The sequence below is a fragment of the Bubalus kerabau genome, chromosome 11 (genome assembly GCF_029407905.1).
Source record: "Bubalus kerabau isolate K-KA32 ecotype Philippines breed swamp buffalo chromosome 11, PCC_UOA_SB_1v2, whole genome shotgun sequence".
Classification (NCBI taxonomy): Eukaryota; Metazoa; Chordata; class Mammalia; order Artiodactyla; family Bovidae; genus Bubalus; species Bubalus kerabau.
Window position 1 is genome coordinate 109368639 of NC_073634.1, and position 13203 is coordinate 109381841.

Below are 13203 nucleotides of genomic sequence, written 5' to 3' on the forward strand. Positions count from 1 at the left end.
CCACGGCGCCGGCGGGGCGGGGGTGAAGGAGGCTCAGTGCGGCCGCCCGGCAGGGCCGCGGCATGGGGCGGGTGCAGCTCTTCGAGGTCCTCCTGAACCACGGCCGCGTCGTCTACAGCCCGGGGGAACCGCTGGTGGGGGCCGTGCGCGTGCGCCTGGCGGCGCCGCTGCCCTTCCGAGGTGGGCGCGGGGTCCGGGGAGGGCCGCACCTGCGGCGAGCGGGCGGCGCCCCGGAGAGGCCGAGCGGGCTCGGGGCCAGGGACCTCTGAGGCCGGGGGCTCCCGTCCGACCGCGGGGAGGGCTGCCGGGCCGGCAGGCGGGCGGCGGGCCGCGGGGTGGGAGGCCGGCGCCAGGCGGGGCGGAGCAGGGAAGCCAGGGTGGCCCAGTCCTTCCGCATCTGCCCTTCCTGTCCTTCCGCCAAGGGGCGGCCAGACTCGGGGCCGGGGCTTCGAGCCCATCTGGTTTGCCGAAGGCCGCTCTGACCTGGACCCGCGACGCCTCCGACCTGACCTTCCCTGTCGGGTCTCCGATCCACTGCGCCCCGCACCTGCTGGGCCCTCCCCTCGAGCCCAGCCCGCGCTCCCTTTCTCCCCCAGACACTCAGGCAGCCCCCCGAGTGTGCGGGTCCCCGGCCGGGCCGCGGGGCCCTACCCGCACCCAGCCAGGCCCTGAAGGCTGAGAGGGTCTTGCTAATCCCCGCGCGCCGCAGGCCCCCGGCCCAGGGAGCATCTGGGACCCGAACCTGAGCCCTCCGATCCGGTCTCTCTGCTGGCGCAGACAGCTGGGACTTTGAGACCCGGGATCCGGTTGCTGCGGCGGCCCTTACTAGGGCTCCCTGATGGCGCCGGCCTGGTCTGCTGCCTGAGGTGTGGACGGGGCCCTGTGGGGGACCTCACACCCGGGTGGTGGACGGGGACGCAGCCGGCGGCTGGGCCTCTTCCTGAGCCTGGCGCTGAGTGTGAGGCTGTGCGGTGTGTCCGTCCTGGGGCGCTTCTCTACCTCTGGCTGATTGGCCAGAACCATAGCTACAGGGGCTTCCTTCTGGACCTCCAGGCTCACCCCTGGGGCTGACCATCCAGCACATGGGGTGCCCCCTGAGGACAGAGAGCCGCTGTCCTCCTTTCTGGGCAGCCACTGCCTCATCCTGGACAGGTGGGACCCCCCTCCCCATAACCCGTGGCCTCTTTAATGTCTCCACACTTGGAGTTTGGGGTTGGGTTGCTTGGGTAGGTGTGGTTGGCAGGGGCTCCGCAGCTGGCGCATCTTTTCTCTGGGGCATAAGCTGGTGGTGAGAGGTGAGTGCAGCCGGCGGGGCACAGAAAGGAGAGGCAGACCAGAGGACGGACAGACCCTATGAGATCCCACGCGGAGCTCTCCACCTGGCCTGCTGACCTGTCGTCCCCTGTAGCTGGGGTCCAGGGTGTCTACAGTGGAGGAGTGGCCTGAGCTGTTCATGACTAACCTGGGTTGGGCAGAGCCTTCCAGCCTCCACATGGTGGGTGGGATGTGGGTAAATGGACCGCTGGGTCACAGCAGGCTGAAGGAGACTCTGCTGATGGTCCTGACTGTAAGGGTGCTCCCAGAGGAGCGCGGGTCCTCGGGCCAGAGAGGGTTTTATTCAGGCTGCCCCCCAGGGGTAGAGGGGATGCCCTCTGGCCTGGCCTAGGGGTGAGAGAGGAAAGACTGTGTGGTTTTTTTTTTTTTTTAATTTTAATTTTTTGTATTTGCCTATGGCTGTGCTGGGTCTTCATTGCTGCATGGGCTTTGCTCTACTTGCGGCGAGCAGGGGCTGCTCTCTAGCTGCAGCGCTCGGGCTTCTCACTGCGGCGGCTTCTCGTTGAAGAGCACAGGCTCTAGGGAGCACGGGGTTCAGTAATTGCAGCTCTTGGCCTCTAGAGCATAGGCTCGGTAGTTGCAGTGCTCAGGCTTAGTTGCTCTGAGGCATGTGGGATCTTCCTGGATCAGGCATCGAATCCTTATCTCCTGCATTTGCAGGTGAGTTCTTCAGCAAATGAGCCACCAGGGAAGCCCCCCATGGTTTTTTTTAAACTTTCACTCAAAAGATACTTGTTGAGCTCCTGCATCCATAGGAGCAGGATCCTTAGGATTTCCATCCTAAAGGGAATCATCCTAAAGGAAATCAGTTCTGAATATTCATTGGAAGGACTGATGTTGAAGCTGAAACTCCAGTACTTTGGCCACCTGATGCAAAGAGCTGACTCATTGGAAAAGACCCTGATGCTGGGAAAGATTGAAGGCAGGAGGAGAAGGGGACGACAGAAGATGAGATGGTTGGATGGCATCACAGACTCAATGGACATGAGTTTGAGTAAACTTCGGGAGTTGGTGATGGACAGGGAAGCCTGGCCTGCTGCAGTCCCTTGGGTCACAAAGAGTCGGACACGACTGAGAGACTGAACTGAACTGAGCTCCTGTAACCAGCCAGTGATGCAACAGGGAGGCCCCCAGCAGGACATGGAGGCTGGGAGGCAGCAGGCCTCTAAGCACTTGACTGAGGAGAGTCAGTGATGATCTGCAGTCAGCCCTGGGAGCTGATGTGGAAGACAGCTGGGGAAGGAGGTGCTTTCCTGGAGCCTGGGTCCAGCCCAGTCAGAGGGTCAGGCCGGGGGTCAGGCAGGGCTGGCCTGTGCTCTGCTGTCGACAAGGGAGGGTGATGCCTGGACGACAGCAGCAGCCAGCCCCTGGCTCTGGCGACTCATTGGGCTCACCCTGGGCCAGAGGTCTTTCCCACTTCCCAAGGACCAACCCACGAGTCCTCGAGTCCCAGGAACACTGGGGGGTGGGCGTCGTCATTCCTCTGGTGTTATAGATTTGGAAACAGGACAGAGGGAAGTGGCTCTCCGGCCAGAGCTGCGGTGAGAGGATGCGGCGGAGGCTGGGCCACCCCAGGTCTGTGGGAGCTGGCGGAGGCAGGGACATAGAGATCGTCATGGTCAGACTGCAGGTCGTGCCTGGGAGGAGGGCTGCTGGCAGGTGAGCATGCTGGCTCAAGAAGTTCCAGAGGTCACTCTGGCACAGGATCCACGTAACGGTCCTCCTTGGAGGACTGAGGAGACCTGAGGATCTCCCTACGTCTCCACCGCTCCCCTGAGGAGGAGAGCACGCATAGGGGTGGGCCGTCTGACTCCAGGCTGGTGATGGTTCCTGCAGGCAGGGTCCCCGAAGGGGGCTCAACCTGTTTGCAGAGGAGGCCGTGGCACGATCATGGGGAAGGTTAAACAGTTCAGGCCTGCCTGGGATAATCAAGGGTCGGTCTGTTTTTCTGGGGCCAGGTGCCACCGTGGCTTGTTCACCTTAATTCTGGAGCTGGGTTCTGGCTGAGCGCATGCCTGGTCTATCCGCTCTGCTGTTGGACCTGGAGGCTGTGCCTAGATGGTTTGCCGTTATGAGGAGTGTTGCTGGAGGCTCCTGAGTAAACAGGGTGGGATTCTAAGGGGAACTGCTGGACCCCTGGCACCTGTGTGTAAAATTCGCACAGATCTGTTGGCTTTGTCTCCAGGACCCTGTGTCAGCCGACAGTCTGACTGCCATAAGCAAGGGTCTTTCTATTAATACCTGCTTGTAACACGTCAAACAACATTTGCCAACCTGATGGGTTAAAATGGTAAGTCATCTGAGATTCCTTGAATTCTGGTGAGGTGAGACAGCTCTTCTTTTATCTGCTGCTATGCGACAGTCACCCCTAAGTAACAAATCACCCCTAACCTAAATGGTTTAAAGCAACCATTTTAACGCGTGCTGTTGTGAGTCAAGATTTTGGGCAGAAGTCTTTGGGTGGTTCTTCAGCTCCGTGGCCATCCACTGGGGTCACTTGACAGGCCCAGCCGGCACCAGGCCAGCCTAGGGACCACTGCACGTCTTCCAGTATATTCTGTTGTTCCCAGTGTTCCCAGGGCAGCCTGATTTGCAGGGGCTGGGGGGGGGGGGGGGGCACGCCCTCTCCACGGGGAGTTTCAAGCAGGGCAGTGTCTGGACTCCACTGGGGTGTCTTCCAGTCAGCCTTCCAGTCTGGCGTCCGCTTTTCTGTCTGTTCCTTGCCGTGTCTCCTGGGCTGTGCTGGGCTGTAGGTGTGCTGCTTGTGTTTGGACTTCCAGTGGGAACAGTGCCAGGTCTGGCCCTTGGAGGGGATGGCCGGCGGAGCAGAGATGAGAAATTAGGGCTGAGGTCCTGGTGGTGACGCTGGGCTGGCATGGAGGCTGAGGCCAGTCACTGGAAGTGCCGACAGGGCGGAGGGGGAGCCAGGGGTTCGTGGAAGGCAGCCCAGCACACTGTGGGTGACCCGCAGGAGGCCTGTCCCCTGTCAGCAAGGTGGGGCCCGCCTTGGGGAGCCGGGGACAGAGCTGGCGCCGCTGCCTCCCCCAGCCCAGGCACTCGAGACGCCGCCTTCTGCCTGGTGGCTCTGTCAGGAAGGTATCAGATTCTGAGTCGCCTTCCTTCACTAATCCCTCAGTTCAGGGGAGGAAGGGCGGCTGGCAGACAGGCTAAATCTTTGGTCTTGACTCAGCTTGCAGGGAGAGGAAGGAAAGGAGGAGCCACAGGGCTACCTGTCACCGAATCCCCACCCACTGGCCTGCGGGCCTCCAGCTGTGGTGTCCCCTCCGGTGACCAGCCTTGGCTGGGGCCGGTCCAGCCACAGCCTTCTGACTGCAACAGTGGGCTCTGGACTGGGCAGTTCGAGTTCCTGAGTGTGGCCTGGACAGCGGCAGTGACCTGCTGCCTGTCTGCGGGCTTCCCCTGGGAGCAGGGGGAAGGCCCAGCCACCTCAATGCAGAAATCAGCGCTCCTGGGCAGTTCTGGCCCAGGGGCCAAGGTGTCCCCACCCTCTGGCTGCCAGACTGCTGGTCTATTTTCTCAGGCGGGTCTGACCACATTCCTGCTGCATAAGGGCTAATAGGTAGCTTCCTGGTGCCTGGAGGGGTGCGTCCCAGCCTCACTGACATGCCGGTGAGGCAGCCGGAAGGTGGGGGTGAAGGTCAGCTGCCCCACCCACCTCTGTTCACCAAAGGTTTCCTAAGCTTCCCCTGTAGGGAAGGGGTTTTCTAGGGTCTGGTGCGGGGTCAAGGGGCTGGGGTTTGCCCAGGGGTCAACAGGGTGACCGTTGGGGCCTTCCTGTTCTGGACTGCGGGATGGGTGGAGCCCTGTGCCTCAGCACCCTGGCTCGGTGGGAGCACCTCGGGATGTGGGAGAGGCAGGCAGTGTCCTCTGGAGGGCAGCCGGCCGTGCGCTGGCCTTCCCAGAGCCTAGTTGGGTGATCCTGGGTCCCGTTAGTCTTGCCTGAATGCCTGTGCTGGGGCTAGGGAGGGGCCAAGGCCAGCACCTGCCTGCGACTCACACGGGCCCCACCTTGCAGCCATCCGCGTGACCTGCACGGGGTCCTGCAGGGTCTCCAACAAGGCCAACGACTCGGCCTGGGTGGTGGAGGAGAGCTACTTCAACAGTGCCCTGTCTCTGGCCGACAAGGGTGAGTCTGGAACCCACCCCTCCCCTCCTCCCACTGAGATGGGTCTGTCTGTCCCCCTGCTTTCCCACCTGCCTCTGGCCTCCCCGTGGCTGGCCCGCCCCCTCCCAGGGTTTCTCTCTGTGGCAGGAACAGGGCACTGCCTGCTGGGCGCTTGGGGCTGAAGGGGCCGGTCCCTCCCAGGTTTGGATGGGTGCAGGGGGAGCTTGTCGGCTGCAGGGCCTGCTTCGGCTCTGGGCCCTGTGATGGCGCCTTGTCCCCTCTCCCCACCTCTCTCGTGTCCTCAGGGAGCCTGCCTGCTGGAGAGCACAGCTTCCCCTTCCAGTTCCTGCTTCCTGGTGAGAGCCCGGCCCGGCCCGGCGGTGGCAGTTGGCGAGGGTGGGTGGGAGGTGGGGGACAGTGGGACCTCAGTCCCTGCTCTCTGTCCAGCCACGGCTCCCACGTCCTTCGAGGGCCCTTTTGGGAAGATTGTACACCAGGTACGGGCCACCATCGACACACCACGTTTTTCCAAGGATCACCAGTGCAGCCGCGTCTTCTACATCTTGAGCCCCCTGAACCTGAACAGCATCCCAGACATCGAGGTGAGGCTGGGGCAGTGGCCTCCTGGGTGGCTCCCACCCTTGTCCGATGCCCTGTCCCCAGCACAGGTGAGGTGGCCTGTGGAAGCAGCAGCCTCAGTTCTGAGCTGACCCCAGGGATCCTGTCTGCTCACACCCGCCAAACCCCTTCCCTGCCCTCCTCCCAAGCAACCCAATGTGGCCTCCACCACCAAGAAGTTCTCCTACAAGCTGGTGAAGACGGGCAGCGTGGTCCTCACGGCCAGCACCGACCTCCGAGGCTACGTGGTAGGGCAGGTGCTGAGGCTGCAGGCAGACATTGAGAACCAGTCAGGCAAGGACACCAGCCCGGTGGTGGCCAGTCTGCTGCAGGTCAGCGTCCCTATGGCTGCTGGGCCCCGTCCCCATGGGGCAGAGGAGGGGCGGGTGGCTGGCCTGCCCAGGCTCACAGGCTGGCCCTTCCCCAGAAAGTGTCCTACAAGGCCAAGCGCTGGATTTACGACGTGCGGACCATCGCCGAGGTGGAGGGAGCCGGCGTCAAGGCCTGGCGGCGGGCTCAGTGGCAGGAGCAGGTTCTGGTGCCCGCCCTGCCTCAGTCTGCCCTGCCGGGCTGTAGCCTCATCCACGTGGACTACTATCTGCAGGTGGTAGGGGTCAGGGGTGGGGTGGGAGGAGGGGCCGCGGCCTGGCTCCTCACATGCACAACCTCCCTAGGTCTCCCTGAAACAACCGGAAGCTGTCGTGACGCTCCCAGTCTTCATCGGCAACATCGCTGTGAACCACGTCCCACTGAGCCCCCGGCCAGGCCCCGGCCTGGTGGTGCCCTCAGCGCCGCCCCAGGAGGAGGCGGAGGCTGTGGCCAGCGGCCCTCACTTCTTCTCGGATCCTGTCTCTCTCTCCACCAAGAGCCACTCCCAGCAGCAGCAGCTGCATGCAGCCCTTGGCTCTGTGCCCCATGGTGCCCCAGAACCCCGTCCTCAGGATGGCAGCCCTGCCCCGCACCCTCTGCCACCTCCCTTGTGCATCTCCACAGGTGCCACCGTGCCCTACTTTGCAGAGGGTTCTGGAGGTCCGGTACCCACCTCCAGCACCCTGATCCTCCCCCCAGAGTACAGCTCGTGGGGCTACCCCTATGGTGAGTGGGGGCCTGGGGCCTGGTGGGGAGGGAGTGCCCCGGGCCCTGTGCAGACCTGGCTGTCTCCCTGCAGAGGCCCCGCCGTCCTATGAGCAGAGCTGTGGTGGTGTGGACCCTGGCTTGACCCCGGGGAGCTGACCCCATGCCACCTCCTCTCGATGGGCGGCCCTCTGCCCTGGGACTGGGCTCCCAGGACCTCGTGCCTTCACTCCTGGCCTGGCCCGGCCCACTCAGGACCCGCTGCTGCCCGCTCTTCCTGTGGCCTCTACCTCCGGACCAGCCTCTGCCCCGGCCAGCCTCCTCAGCTCCCCAGCAGTCGGCCTCTCCCAGGGGGTTGGGGCCTAGAGAGACGCGGTGTAAATAAAGTGCTTCATTTGTAGCGCTGGGCACAGTGGCCTGTTGGGGCCCTCCTCTGCGGGGTCTGTGTTCCCCGCCAGTAGGGGGTATTGGGCTTCCCAGGTGGCTCTAGTGGTAAAGAACCACCTGATGCAGGAGATGCAAGAGGCCACGGGTTTGACCCCTCGGCTGGGAAGATCCCCTAGAGCAGGGCATGGCAACGCACTCCAGTATTCTTGCCTGGCGATTCCCATGGATAGAAGGGCCTAGTGGGCTAGTCTACAGGGTCATGAAGAGTCGGCTCCCCCGGACCTGGGGGTGTGCCCAGCCCTTCACACTGGACACCTCCCCCCATCACGACGCCCGCCCCTCGCTGGGCACGCCCCTCATCACCACACCCCTTCCCCCTGGACACGCCCCTCCTTGGCCCCGCCCTCGCCCTCCGTGCCCCTCCTTTCCTCTCTGGGTCCCTTATAGTATTCCGGGCGTCTTGGTCCGGACGATGGCTGTTGGTCGCTTCGGGCTAAGCAGCAGTGCCGATGAACAAGGGCTGGGGCTGGCGTTTGGCCTCCCGGTTCTGCTTCAGGATTTGACTTCGGAGGCAGTTTGCATATCTGGAGCCTCAGCGTTAAAGTGGCCTTGTGATAAGGCGAGAAGGCCACCCCTGTTCCATTTTGTTAGCACCAATCGCTCCAGGCAATGCAGTTTAGGAAATCCAGTCAGGGTGAGGCTTCCCCAAGTCCCTTGCCCTCAAACTCTGTCCCTGTTGGCACCGCAGCCAAGTCTTAGTTCGGAGGGGTTCAGCTTCTCGACTCCCATCCGTGTGTGAACACACAAGCCCGCTCCCGAGGTCTGCAAAGGACTGTTGTCTAGGACGCAAGGAACCCAGGAACAAATAAAAAGGCAGGGTTTCCCAAAGGGGCATTTTGCAGAGTTCCAGAGTGCCCGTAAAAGTCCTGCAGGGCCAGGATCCTGGTGTGCTTTGGGAGACCCTGGAGGTGGTGTTACGACTTCAGGTTCAAATTCTAGCTCTGCCATATGGTGAAGGAGTCACTTTGGCTAGGTGTGTCAGTTAACTTTATGATAAGCTCATGGGACTACAAGGCGACAAGTCGAGTGCCGCCACCCCCCCCCCCCTCCCCCGCCCCGCAACTTTACAGAAGCTTATTTCTTGCACGTTTAATAGTCCGGAGATGGCATAGCTGTCATTCTCAAGTCGAGGGTGAGACGGCTGGCAGTTCTATCACCTAGGTTACCAGGCTTGCACCTCCCACTTTCTGGGGGACAGTAGTATCACTTCTGCAAATGCCATTGGCCATCCTACCTGGAAATGTGCAGGCAGCTATGTACCCTAAAACTTGACTTTACTATTTGTGGGACAAGGAGAAAATGAATACTGGAGAAAAGCACAAAGCATCTTCAAGCAGGATGACCTGTGAAACAGCTACTAGAAGCTGTAGCCTCAGAGTCGAGACTGCGTTTCAAATCCCATCTCTGCTTCTTGACAGTCTTAACCTGGAAGGCACCCCCCACCCCCTTTTATTTTGCTCACTGACAAGACTGTGGATAAAAATGACGTCCACCTCTCAGGACTGACCTGATAGTCACAGGGACAGCACGTAATGCGTCACCAGTGAGCAGGGATAATACCACATAGGGTGGGTTGGGCTGACTGTGCAAAATGGGAGCATTGCCTACTTCTGACACATTCATTTATGGTCAATATTTGCCTAGTAAAATACTTTCTTCCACATCTTAACTCTTTTATTCTTTCAACAAATATTTGTCTCCTGCCTGCCAAACATTGTTCTAGGTACTAGGGCACACAAAACAAAAATCTCTGACCTTTTGGACTTGAATTCTAGTGGGGAAGACAGACAATATGGCAATGGAATGCTATGGAGTAAAATAAGGAAGTTTTGGGGTGCAGTAGTATTCTTAAGTAGGTGCAAGGATACACTTCGCTGAAGAGGTGGTGTTTAAGACCTAAGGATTGTCAAGAAGTGAGCCACAGATACCTGAGAAAAAAGTGTTTCAGAGAACGGGCAGACTAGGGCCCAAGGCAGGAGTGGAGACGGAGAGGGCACCAGAGAGACAGGTGTAGGTGAAGGCTAGCTTGGCTGTGCAGGCCAGAGGACAACTCCTGAGCTGCCTCTCCTGAGGCTCCAGATAGAGCTTGGGGTTCCCGGCCTGTCAGAAGTTGACTTAGGTTGCTCCCCACCCCCTAAACCTGGGGAAGGCTTCCTTGGTACTTAGGGTCGTCCACTGCCTCCTCTGCAGCTGTGGGCCCTCTCAATGCCACATTTCTACGAGATTGAACACTCACAGCCCCAAGGCCCAGAGATTAGCTTCTGACTTGGGACCTCCTCAGCTCCTGCCGTGAAGACCGGCCAGAGAACCGCAATTTCAGTTTATGAGTCTTCTCTCAACTCCCAAGGGATGGAAGAAACGGGTGGAGCCATGCGGAGTGGGTGGCCCAGGCCAGTTTGTGTGGTGCTGTCCAGTAAAGGGTGCTTGGGTGCGCAGGAAAGGTCTCACCCTGGGTGGCCTGCAGGAAGGCTGGGGTGATCCGAGAGGCTGCCCAACCGGGGCCACCTCCAAACTGGAACACCCCACTTCCCTTGTACAAGCCAGGCATTTTCCTTAACCAGAGCGCCCTCCAAAGAGCCAATCCCCCCGCAATGGGGCACTGCCCACTCTTCCCCAACAGTACACTGTCCCTAGCCAAAGCGCAGCCGTATACGGGGCATCCTCCTGAATCAGAGCATCTATCCCCACAGTCCGGAAATGCCCCCGGCCGAGCACCCCGGCGCAAGGGCATTCACACTAACTGAGACGCCTCCCCCAAGGCAGCACCGCCAACGGGGGCAGCCCTCCCCAGGGGGGCTTCACCTCTCCCCCTCAGGGCCGCCTTCTCAGTCAGGACAGGCGCGCCCCACCACCGGAGCACCCTCGGCCCGCAGCCGGGCGCTTCTCCCTAACCGGACGCAGCCGCAACTGGGGCACCCCTCCCACCCGTGCACAACCCCCTGCGCGGGCACCGCCCTAGGACGCAAGCCGGGGTCCGCCTTCTACGAAGGCCGACGGAACCGATGTGTGTCCGGGGTGAGAGGTCAGGGGTCCTTCCGCACACCGGCCGGTCCGCCAGAGCGCCTACGCAGAGCCAAAGGGGACCGCGCGGGCGGGAGGACCGCGACGGGCCGGCGTCCGGAGCCGTGCCGACCCCGGAAGCCGGCTCCGCGCGGCCCCGCCCCCGCGGCCGCCGTCCACCCGGTTCCGGCCCGCACAGGCCCGCGCTGCGGACGCCGCTCTCGGGCCGCAGTGCGCAGGCGCGGGGGCGCGCGCAGGCGCAGACGCGGGCGGCCGGCCCCGCCCCGCCCCGGGCCGCGAGGAGCGGGCGGGGCGATGGCGCGCGGGAGGGGCGGGGCCACGCTGCGGGCCCGGGCCATGGCCGCCGCCGATGCCGAGGTGAGGAGCGGGCCGGCGGCGGGCGCGGGCGGCGCGGGCGCGGTGGGGGCGGCGCGGGCCGGCGGGCCGGGCGCGGCGGGCGCGCGGGCAGGGGCGCGGGCGGGCGCGGGGCGCGCGGGCGGGCGCCTCCCCGCCGCCGCCGCCGCCGCCGCGCCTCAGGCCGAGGCCGGGCCGAGGCGGCCGGGCGTCCGGGCCGCGCTGCGCGGGGCGTGCTTTGTGCGGGCGGGCGGGCGGCGAGGGCCGCGCGCGGGCGGGGCGGGGGCGCGGGGAGGGCCGCCGCCCGGCGCGCCGCGACCCCGGGCCTCGGGCCGCGACCGGGTGCTCCGCGGGAGGGGCGGAGGACAAAAGGGAAAGTGGGGCGAGCCCGCCAAGTTGGCGGCGCGGGCGACGCGAAGCCGTGCGCTCCCGGCGCCGCTCGTGCGCCCGCTGACCTTTCACTTTGTTCCGGAGAGGATGGCTGGGTCTTGAAGGAAAAGTTGGCCGGGCCGGCGCCCTTCTCCCCGGACAAAGCTGCCGGCTCCGTGGCTGTCAGGAGTACGGTCGCACGACTTCGGTTTATTTCCAGGCAAACCGCTCACGCGGGCTTTGGCTGTAAAAAGTTGCCCTCCCTTTGTTAATGTTTCTGGCCTCCCCTTTGCTCGCTCTCGAGAATAGTTTTCCCTGGCTCGTGGCAGCAGAGAAAGCAAACTCTTGTGAGATGGGCCAGTAGCTTCCCGCAGAAGGGAGAAGCCGGCGGGAGGCGGTGTGCCTTGGGGAAAGGCAGGAACGGCGCTATCCGGGCTGACACGAGGGACCAGTTTGGAAGAAAGTGATGACCTAGCAGTTTTTCTGTGGAATTACTCCAGGTTTTCTGTGTAGTAATAACCCGGGGACTTCTAAAGATCAGGAAGCCAAGGTGTGTGATAAGACCCTGTTACAGTAATGTGGTGTGTAGGACCTGTACTTTTATCCGGGTAATGCACAGTCTTTTAACGTTTCTTTATTTCTCTCTCGCATTTTTGGGGGGTATGGATGTAAGTAAACTGAGAACGTGCAAGAAAGTTCTTGAATTCAACGTGAAGAGTATTTGTTAGCACCTGCAACACTCAAGGAGTGTATTAGGCTGCGCAAAACGGAACAGGTGAATTAGATAACCGCCAGTCACTTGTAGGAGAGAAGAGGAGCAGTGATCAGGATACCGCTTATTGAGTGTCTTCTGGGCCCCGGACACTGCAGGCGCTTGGGTGAGTTCTCTCCAGCTTTCTCTGCTCTGTGCAGCAGGTTCTGCCATTTCCTGTTTAACTGACATGGGAAACGAGATTTGGGAGCGATTGGGTGACTCGGCCCAGCCAGTTGTCCAGTTAGCATAGCAGTTGTTTGGTGTCTGGCACATAGTAGGTTTTTAATTAATAATTGATGAACACGTTGCCCCAGACGTCACTGATTCCACAGGCAGCCTTGACTAGAGGGCTTGCCCGAGCCAGTGGCAGTGACAAGGCTGTGTTTCCTAAGCCCTTACCTGCGTCCAACCCTGCCTCAGCTGCCTGAATTCCTTCATTAAAGTCTGACAGCCGTTTTTGAGGTTGGTAGAATTACATCCCCTTTTGCACAGTAGGGAACAGGCACAGTGAGGCCCCAGGTTACAGAACTTGTGCAGAAGATGGATCCAGTGGTCTGGCTGCAGAGCCCCTTGAGCTGTATCTGTGGTGGTCACTTTAAGCTGATGAAAGCTCTGGGCTTTGGTGGGCGGTCCTCAGTGTTTATAATGGAGGTGCACGTTAGGGCGGGGAGGGGCTCCTGGACAGTGGCTAGGCTTGGGGTCAAGTGTGGCCACTAAATCAGGGAAATGGTTACTATGTCAGGGTTCTCTAATGGCCAAACGATTAAACTGGAAGGTGGACATTGAAATTTATCTGGCTGCATATTTACTTTTTATTCTTTCCTCAACCTAGAGAAAGGTCACCACTTTTTCACACTGAAGAGAGGCCCCCTGTTTTGTGGATTTTGAAATGCGCTTTTGGAATCTGTCTTCCGTTTTGTGGATTACTGAGTGGGGGCTCCTTCGGTGTAGTGTGTGTTCAGGGTCACCTCAGGCTTTTGACCCAGCAAGATGCTACCTTTCAGCAGGAGTGCCTTCCCAGGAAAGTTCCCTGCATTTCTCGCAGGGTGGCTCCTGTGTGTCTCTCCTTTTGTGTTTCTTAAGAGACACGCACATGTGCATGGTTGAGAGTCAGGCAGTGCCTGAA

At 61.2% G+C, this 13203-nt stretch overlaps 2 protein-coding genes across 12 annotated transcripts in view; both read left to right on the top strand.

Annotated features, from left to right (window-relative positions):
* ARRDC1 (arrestin domain containing 1) lies at nt 1-7553 on the top strand. 2 transcript variants are annotated; one of them, XM_055541709.1, is made up of 8 exons: nt 1-180; nt 5403-5482; nt 5767-5817; nt 5995-6063; nt 6229-6411; nt 6507-6683; nt 6754-7174; nt 7248-7553. In XM_055541709.1, the coding sequence occupies exons 1-8, from the start codon at nt 63-65 to the stop codon at nt 7310-7312; spliced, it is 1164 nt and encodes a 387-aa protein (XP_055397684.1). In that variant the 5' UTR covers nt 1-62; the 3' UTR covers nt 7313-7553. The 2 variants fall into 2 exon arrangements, with proteins under 2 accessions (XP_055397684.1, XP_055397683.1); XM_055541708.1 differs by having other exon boundaries at nt 2-180; nt 5372-5482; nt 5909-6063.
* Nucleotides 7554-10891: 3338 nt separating this feature from the next.
* EHMT1 (euchromatic histone lysine methyltransferase 1) overlaps nt 10892-13203 on the top strand; it is a 111989-nt gene continuing 109677 nt past the window's right edge. For 8 of the 10 annotated variants that reach the window (XM_055541710.1, XM_055541717.1, XM_055541716.1 and 5 more), the window contains exon 1: nt 10892-10978. In XM_055541710.1, the coding sequence (XP_055397685.1) occupies nt 10916-10978 (63 nt within the window). In that variant the 5' untranslated portion in view covers nt 10892-10915. Of the gene's footprint in view, nt 10979-11300; nt 12202-13203 lie in introns of those variants that run through there. The other 2 variants (XM_055541718.1, XM_055541715.1) reach the window with 2 other exon arrangements.